Source organism: Triticum urartu, chromosome 7A (assembly GCF_056163025.1).
Source record: "Triticum urartu cultivar PI428250 chromosome 7A, HENAU_Tu73, whole genome shotgun sequence".
NCBI classification, from domain to species: domain Eukaryota; kingdom Viridiplantae; phylum Streptophyta; class Magnoliopsida; order Poales; family Poaceae; genus Triticum; species Triticum urartu.
Window position 1 is genome coordinate 707,317,475 of NC_141879.1, and position 8,881 is coordinate 707,326,355.

General features: G+C 43.0%; 1 protein-coding gene across 1 annotated transcript; it reads left to right on the forward strand.

Annotated features, from left to right (window-relative positions):
- The first annotated feature begins 1,396 nt into the window (after window positions 1-1,396).
- Window positions 1,397-4,345, forward strand: LOC125521525 (cysteine-rich receptor-like protein kinase 6). Its single transcript, XM_048686577.2, has 8 exons — window positions 1,397-1,844; window positions 1,951-2,366; window positions 2,453-2,581; window positions 2,672-2,793; window positions 2,882-3,092; window positions 3,207-3,444; window positions 3,525-3,672; window positions 3,781-4,345. Exons 1-8 carry the CDS (start codon window positions 1,447-1,449, stop codon window positions 4,114-4,116), a joined length of 1,998 nt encoding a protein of 665 aa, XP_048542534.1. The 5' UTR covers window positions 1,397-1,446; the 3' UTR covers window positions 4,117-4,345.
- Window positions 4,346-8,881: the final 4,536 nt, after the last annotated feature.

Genomic DNA, 8,881 nt, shown 5'->3' on the forward strand with positions numbered 1-8,881 from the left:
TCTTAGTGAGTTTTTCTATGAAAAAATGAATTAGTGGCGTCGGTATTACCCTTTAAGAAGAAATAAAATGAAATATTACCCAAAAATCAAAATAATGAAATTTCCAAAGAAAGAGTGAATTAACTACATTGTTATTGCCCTGTAAGAAGAATGAAAAATAAATTAAAACTAGAACATAATCAAGACAATGATGTTTTCTAAAAAAGAATGAATTAGTGGTTGGTATTACCATTTAGGAAGAAATAAAATGAAATAAAAATAAAAATAATGGAGTTTCCTAAGGAAGAATGAATATAGTGCATTGGTATTACACTTTAAGTAGTAAGAAAATAATAAAAAAAGATAATCAAAACAATTAAGTTTTCTAAGAAAGAATGAATTAGTGGCTTGGTATTCCATTTAAGAAGTAACAAAATTAAATAAAAGTAAAACAAAATTAAATTTGAAATAATAAAGTTTTCTGAAGAAGATTGAATTTGTGGCAATGTTATTACCCATTGAAGGAGAAGGAAAAACTAAAACAAATATTGACAAAATTTGCACACAATATGCATTGACAAAATAAGAAACAGTACAAAAAAAATTGAACACTAAATATTGACACAAAGAATGGACAAATAAAAAATTGACTGACACAAATTCAAAACGCAAGGAACTTACATATAGCTAATGTGACAAATCCAGGCGACTATCTAACTGCAAAAAACAGACCAAAAAAAACAATTAATCATCTCTCGATACGTTGAAGATGGATTTGCGTGAGCACACTCGCGCGCGCACACACACATCTAAACACACAAAGAAAAAACTTAACAAACATGGAAAAAGAACGGCGAAAAATACAAAAAAAATCTAAAAATAAAAGGTATGAAAACCAAAAGCTGAAAATAAATTCGCCTCTCGAATATATAAAAAGTAAAATTCATTTTATATTAATGGCATTGTCTTTCACATCTCTCTCATATACAAATACGAGATGCGCGCAAATGAACACACACACGGGCATAGAGCCATAGACATGTGTGAGCAAGCGCGCACGCACAGGCGAGCTAGCATACACAACACACACACACAAGCGCGCACACACACACACAAGCACACACACACACACATGTTACGCGCGTCTGCCTATTCCATGGGCTACTCAAGGCCCAAAGTATGGGGCAGAAAACAACAGGTCAGAGGCAGTAAAAAATCGACTGACCATAAACACTGACAAGTCAAATTCAACATAGGAGCACCAAACCCAAAAAACAGCACGTTATCTTGGAAAAAGAAAATGAAGGGTCAACATGTTTGACTGACCCAAAATGAGAAATCAGGCGACTTGCCTTTAGCTAAAGTGATGAAAAATCTGGTGGTCACTGTCCGTCCTGCTCGTAGTCGCTGCCAGAAAATTATCGGAAGAAAAACAAGCCGAAGAAAAAGCAAGAAACCCACTCCGCGATGGGCTATGGCATCCTCGCCGTGGTCATTGTCCTGTTCGTGCTTCCTCCAGCTCGTCCGCTAGAGGACAGCATCTGCGACGCCGGCAGCTCCTCCAGCAGCTCATTTGAGGCGAACCTGAAGCTCCTCGCGGCGGCGCTGCCCTCCAACGCGTCCTCCGCGGCGGCAGGCTTCGCTACCCTCTCCGCCGGCACGGCCTACGCGATGGCGCTGTGCCGCGGGGACGCCAACGCCTCGTCCTGCGCCGCCTGCGTGGCGGTGGCGTTCCGTGCCGCCGGGGAGAGGTGCCACAACACCACGAGCGTCACCATGTACGAGGACGACTGCGTCCTCCGCTTCGCCAACCGCCAGTTCTTGGACTTCCTCAAGGCCGAGCAGTGGCAGGTCGGCGAGCTTAGGTACCGGGAATTTCACTCTAGTATATTTTTAGTACTATACTAGATAGAGTTGGTTCTTCTTCCGGCCACAAATCAACCATCTCTTCTTTCGAATTCGGGTTACTAGTGGAGCCGTAACTAGATCGGAAAATAGGAGAGTTCCGGCAGTCGCGGCTGACTGGTTCAGCGCCGCGGCCACGGCCATCCTCAGCGCCGTGTCTGCCCGCGCAGTGGCCAGCAGCAATTCGACCCCCAACGCCAAGAAGTACTTCGCCACGGGTGAGGTTGAGTTCGACCCCAGGATCTACGTGCTCGCGCAGTGCGTGCCGCTCTTGACGCCGGCGCAGTGCAGCGGCTGTCTCGGGCAGCTCCTGTCGCAGATTAAAACCCACATGGGCGCCACACCACCATGGGTTACATCACGTGTGGAGTGGTGCGGCCTGAGGTATGGCGTGTCGCCCTTCTACGAGGGCCAGGCCATGCTGCAGCTTGAGGCGCCACCTTCGCCGACATCTGCTACTACCCCAGACACCTTTGGACCAGGTAGCACGCTCTCACGTAGTACGATTCTTGGTTTCTGTTTTGATTTCTTGGTTTTCAGTTTGTCTTGTCTTGTGTCCGCAATTCAGAGAAGAAAAAGACTAGCGCAGCAGGGATCTCTGTGGGCGTCGCTTGTTCCCTTGTATTGATATCGATTCTTTCGGTTTCTGTCTTCATTCGCTCCAGGAGAAGGATTAAGGCTACCAAGCGTGACAACCGTGAGTGTACTTCTCAAGATCAACATCTGGAACCATTTTACCTTTTTATTTATTGATACCATTATATATATTCTTGCCATTTGGCACCAGCATTCAAGAAAATTTCGAGAGCACAGTGTACCATCTTTGATTTGCCTACGCTGGAAGAGGCAACTGACAACTTCTCGCAGAGGAATAAGCTCGGAGAAGGCGGCTTTGGTGCTGTGTACAAGGTTAGTTGAAGAAGCTGGCCAGTAGCGTAGCTAGTATGCAATTAAAAAGGGAAAACTCTGCTTCTCTCAAAAATGAACTCTGTTTCAGGGAATTCTCCCAGATGGGAAGGAAATAGCAGTGAAGAAACTTGTGGGGACAGCTGGGCATGGTTTGCATCAGCTGCACAATGAGGTGCTGCTCTTGGCAGAGCTCCAGCACAAGAACCTTGTTCGATTACACGGCTTCTACTCGCATCGGGATGATACGCTTCTTGTTTATGAATACATCAAGAATGGGAGCCTTGACAACTTTCTATCCAGTAGATGTTTTTCCCCCTCTCCACTAACTTGTCCGGTTACCAACTAATTTGGGGGCATTTTCCTGTTTTATTTGTCTTCCAGCGCTACCTAACATAAGTACTTGTATTGAACAGATACTAGAGATGGACACACACTAGCTTGGGAACAACAGTACAACATCATTCTCGGTATTGCAAAGGGAATGTTGTATCTTCACGAGGACTCGAGCATGAGGATTATCCATCGGGATCTGAAACCTAACAACATTCTTCTTGACGAGGACATGGATCCGAAAATTGCTGACTTTGGGTTGGCAAGGCTGCTAGGAGAAGGGCACACGCATACCATGACATCTGGAGCTGCTGGAACGCCGTAAGCTCACCTGCATAACCAAATCAAACCTCCATGAATCACAGAGTATTAATTAATTAAACATATAACATCCTTTGCAGAGGCTATATGGCTCCCGAGTACGTGTATCATCGACGTGTGTCACCCAAGATTGATATTTTCAGCTATGGTGTATTGATCCTGCAAATCGTTACTAGGAGAAAAGAGTGTTGGTCCGATGATAGCAACACTGTGAATCTCATCACTGAAGTGCGTGCTGATTTTATTTCAGTATCGTGCCGTCTATTTCTGCACGCATATAAACATGTTATCATATCTCAGGCTCCCACTAACAGGCTGAAAATAATAAACTGACAGGTGTGGAATCATTGGAAAAAGGGAACAATTTCACAAATGATGGACCAAAAACTCAACCAACATACTCGGAACCAACAGCTACGATGTGTACATGTCGGGCTGATGTGTGTCCAACTGAACCCTGACGACAGGCCTGAGATATCCACGGCCATTTTCATGTTAACCAGGGACAACGTGGAGCTTCAGCCACCGGAAGAACCTGCATTCTTTTTCGGGAGCTTCAGCCACGGGAGGAACCTGCTATCTTCTTCCGGAGGTTCAGCTAACTCTAATTTCATGTTCGGGGAGGAAATTTCTGTGAATGGAGTTACAATTACAGAGCCGTATCCTAGGTAAATCAATTGTAAGGATGTGACACGAGAGTAGTGAAGGCATAAGCCACTTCTTTGGCTCGGATTTACAGCTACTGATTAGCTGGTACTGAGTTCATGAAATGCTGGAGGGCTTATCTAAGGTCGAGTTCTTTTCGGTTCCAGCTTCTCAAGAAGCGACCGTAGCTTAGCTGCCAATATAAACAGCAGTGAAAAAACTCCCTAAGAAACTGCAATCCGGTTATTTTCGCTTTTGTTGTCGTGTGAGCTTCATTGTCTGATCTGTATGATGAAAATTGAAAAGTCTATATTGGCGTTGGATTGCTGTGATGCAGGGAAATTCCACTAGTATTGATCGAGCCTTTTAAGACCCCCATAGCACACGAAAAGGCTGAACAGTGTGCTCTGCAAAAGATCGCCTACGGCCAATTAAAAATACCATCTGCAGGTGCTTCATCCGTCTGCGAAGTCGAGGACATCGCACACGGATAAGATAATCAGCGCTGCTATACACACGACCACCGTGCGGCCGATGGCTGCACGATTCTTACGTGGCAGCGCCAAGGATGAGCGTGCATGCAAGAGCAATGTTGGAGAGAAGGAATCGTTCGCAAGTCTTGCATAGACTGTCGTCCGTGAAGCAATTTTCGTTTTCCATAAGCTTGTGCGTCGGGTGTCAACTGTGCACACAATTTATTTGGGTTTGGTCTTTCCACCTCCTATTCTCTCCGTTTTGCCGCCTTCCCGCCTGCATGCCTCCTCCTCCGTCCTCGGCTCCCAATGCTCGCCGTCTGGACGCGGAGATGGACATTGAGGTCTGTTAGCAGAGTGTGAAATGTTTTGTATTAAATGTTAAGCACTCTTTTGTTTGCAAATCCATGAATCGAAAAAATATATCTGGGATCAATGTCTTTTCAATTGAAGGCATGGAGTTAAAAAAATGTGCTCCTGCAACACATGTCACCGTGTCCAACATTAGCCTTTTAATTAAATAGCTGAATGCAGGTGCGTTGCTACGGTTTGTTAAATCCTAAATTCTAAAAAGTGCGTACGCACTAATTAGAGGAAACGAGCGCCCGATCTTACACACGCATGCATGTAGTTTTGTGGTCTAAATTTTGTCTTTATTCGTGACGTGGCATGTACTACTAGGATGGTCACATGGGCAAGACACCGTATTATTTCATGGATGCGCATGTCCATTTATTCAGGTTTTTAAATTTTTTAAAAGTCATATCTTTTAAACCGTACTTCAGAATTTAGATCTGTTTTCACTATTGGAATCCTCGCGGCGAGATCTTTGAAACTAGATCCCACATGGGTATGTTTTAACGAATTATTTTTTGATGCCAACTTTGATACTATATTATGCAACTCTATTACTACATGGTGCAACTTTAGTACCGGATTGTGAAACTTTTTTGAAAACCAAGTTTGCAGCTGCATGATCCAAATTCTTATGATATTGCAATAAAGAAACCATGACAACCAATTATTTATGACGCGCAACTAGTCTACTACCTCGGCCAACTACCTAGTAGTCGATGTGCAACCCCCTCCTCTCTACTCGTGGATGATGTAGTTTTTCACTACTGGCACACCATGCCCGACCTACCCTACCAGCTATATGTAGAACTTAGTCTGTTATTTCACTAACTTGCTAGTAGTTGATGTGCAACTCCTTTCCTTCGCTACTTGCGGATTTGTAGTTTCAACTGGCAGGGGTAAAATGCGAAGTTACACATAGTCTGCTTGTGGTTGGCCAGGGCAATAGATAAATTTGCACATCTCATTGGTAGGGATTTGTTGGATGGTGACGGGATGCTAGCAGTGCAAACTACACATCCATGAGATATGGGGAAAAGTTGCACATCGACTGTTAGACAGTTGGCCAGGGTAGTATCCGAAGTTGCACATTCATTGCTAGGCAGTTAGCCATGATAGCGAACAATGAAAATTACACTTCCAACCGCAGGGGAAAAGTTGCACATTGACTATCAGGCAGTTGGCTAGAGCAGCAGACGGAATTGCACATCTCACTTGATAGTGGGTAGTTTGGGGCGATGTCCCATCAGTGAAAACGTTACGTCCATGGGTAGACAAAGTTGCACTCGACTACTATGTAGTTGCACATCAACAACTAGGCAATTGCACAAAACGGGAACAAAATTGCACAAAAAAAAGTTTGTTGAAACATACTCATGCAGGATCTACTTTTGAAGAGCACGTCACGAGGATTCCAACGATGAAAGCGGATCTGAATTTCGATGTTCAATTCAAAAGTTATGGCTTTTCTAAAATTTTGAAATCCAAATAAAGTGCATTCACAACTATTAATGTGTGCTTTTGCAATTTTGTTTAAACACGTGCATGGTCTTTGGCATTCTCTTTCAAGGAGAATAGAATATTTCCTAATTTATTTGATTAGGACAGAAATATACTAAAAAAGGAAAGGCCACTCTGGAGTGCTACCGGGCCAACGGCCGCTCGGTAGACACGTCCTTGTTAAATTTAATTGCTGGAGGATATGACCTGTTTGATCCAATCAAAGGAAAATCAGTCACCACTATGTGTTTCCCACATGTGGATCCAACGTGCAATAATAGGCCACAACCCGCTGATGTGTTGTGGTCACAACCTGTGCTTGGCCCAAATAAATTAAATGTTGATGGTTCCTTCCTCAACAATGAAGGGGGAGCAGCCCATCAGGAAGGCATAGCTTTGGCGCTGCAGTGATGCTCCCTGCCACTAGATATTGAAAGCGATTGTCTCGAGGCAGTCACGATGATCAAGAGTAGTGAAGGCAACAGATCCAAGTACACTTTTTTTGTCGAGGATATCAAAAGAAGCATGAAGGAACGTAATTCTTGTATTATTCATATTCGCCGTAGCCAAAATAAATCTAGTAACTTTATGGCAAACTTTGGGATGAACGCCACACTGTTGTTTGGCTTGGATCAGGCCCTCCCGGCGCTTTAGAAGTTTTTGAACTTGATTGTAATCCTTAAGTTTTTTGGAGTAATACAATAATTTATTGAAAAAATATAACTTTATATTTTTTTGTTCTATATGTAACCATAATAGCAGAATGCCCATGCGTTGCAAGGCAAGCAACCGAGAAATCAACACAATACATCATTTTAATTTTCCTAATGCATGTGTGGAGTCTAGATTTCGACCACTTCAAGATATCTTTGAGACCGGATGCGTCGTATACCTTTGTGGTCTTCGATCTCTCGCAAGTGTATCCTTTACTCCTGTAAAAAATTGTCCATTTCATCCTTATTTTTTGACGGCTCATTAGATTTCATCTAGCATTGTTGTTGTTGCATCCGATGAAAATGATGAAACAAAGTAGAAATAGCATGCTGTTGACACTTAATGGCTCCAGCCACATTAATTAGGAATATGGTAGTTTCATACAGTAGGAGTTTTAAAAAAATCGTACCGCTTCGATCTAAATTAATTACTGTGTAAGGATGGCAATTTTACCCATGGACATGGATACCCATGGATACCCGACCCAAATGGATAGGATTTGGATATGCTTTTGTGCCCATGGGCGGCGCCCAAAATCGACCCAATTGCTAGCGGGTAGGTCATGGATATAATCATGTACCCGTGGGTATATCCAAGCCCAACCCGATAGTATGCATTAGTGGGCAAAAATCAACTATCGGTACCCCACAGTCACGTGTCCCACTGCAATTTTACACTTTGTTATGTAAAACATGCAAATAAATTGCACAATCCCCACTGACTTTTATTACTTGAAATTCAATCCCCACTAACATACTCTAGCGCCCCTTCCCTTATTTTTATCTCCTCATTAAATGACTCGTCATTCTCATCTTTTAGAAAAAAGCTAAATGATATTAGGTTGTTAGTGGACGTTGATTTACCACAAGTTGATGTTAAAATAAGTGAATCCTAGCTTGCCGCGAGGTGCAGAATGAAAGAGCTTATGTGAACATTGTGATTGTAATTGCATCTAGTGCCCCTTAGTGATTTTGGTGTATTGAAGACTTATAGGTTAAGGGACTAATGCGTTTATGAGTGTACACAGGTCTATAAGTCTATGAGGAGTTTGATATTTACAGAGAAAGTCGACCCCTAAAAATGGAGTTCTTCGACTGAAGACTTTCTGAAGACTTTGAAAGTGAAGAAATAGGTGTGACCTTGAAGACTTGGTATCCATTCAAGGAACATGAAGCGTGAAGAATTTTGTTTTCGTAGTTTCATTTTCCCTTTCTTGAGTCATACGAAACACCGTACTGTTAAAGGGGGTCGAGGAAATACTAAGGAAAAATTTTCAAGTGATGCTCAACTCAAAATCCTACACCTTCCAATCCCTTCGAGTGAAGCCATTGGAAATCTCATACAGTTCAGTCATATTCTTCAGTGACAGAGATGAAGTTCTTCTGGTCTCTGAAGAATTTGGTCTGACTGAGGAGTTAGGAATTCGCTAGTGCAGATTGCCTACACAGTGAGGAACATGATAGCCCTGAGGAATTTGATACTCAAATTTCCGACCGTTGCTGTGCTACGCGCCAGCTGTCCCAAAATATGTTATCCACGTAACGGTCATATCATTGAAGGGCATTTATGTCTTATCATGTCGGGCTGATCCCTAGGCTATAAATAGCCGCCCCCTACAACCATTAGCTGGTTGGCTGCTCCGAGATAAACTGACACTTGTCATTTGAGAGCATCCCATTCTCCGAGGACTTTGAGCGAAAATCATCGAGTGAGGAAAAACCCAAACCCAAACACCTACAAACCCAAAGTGA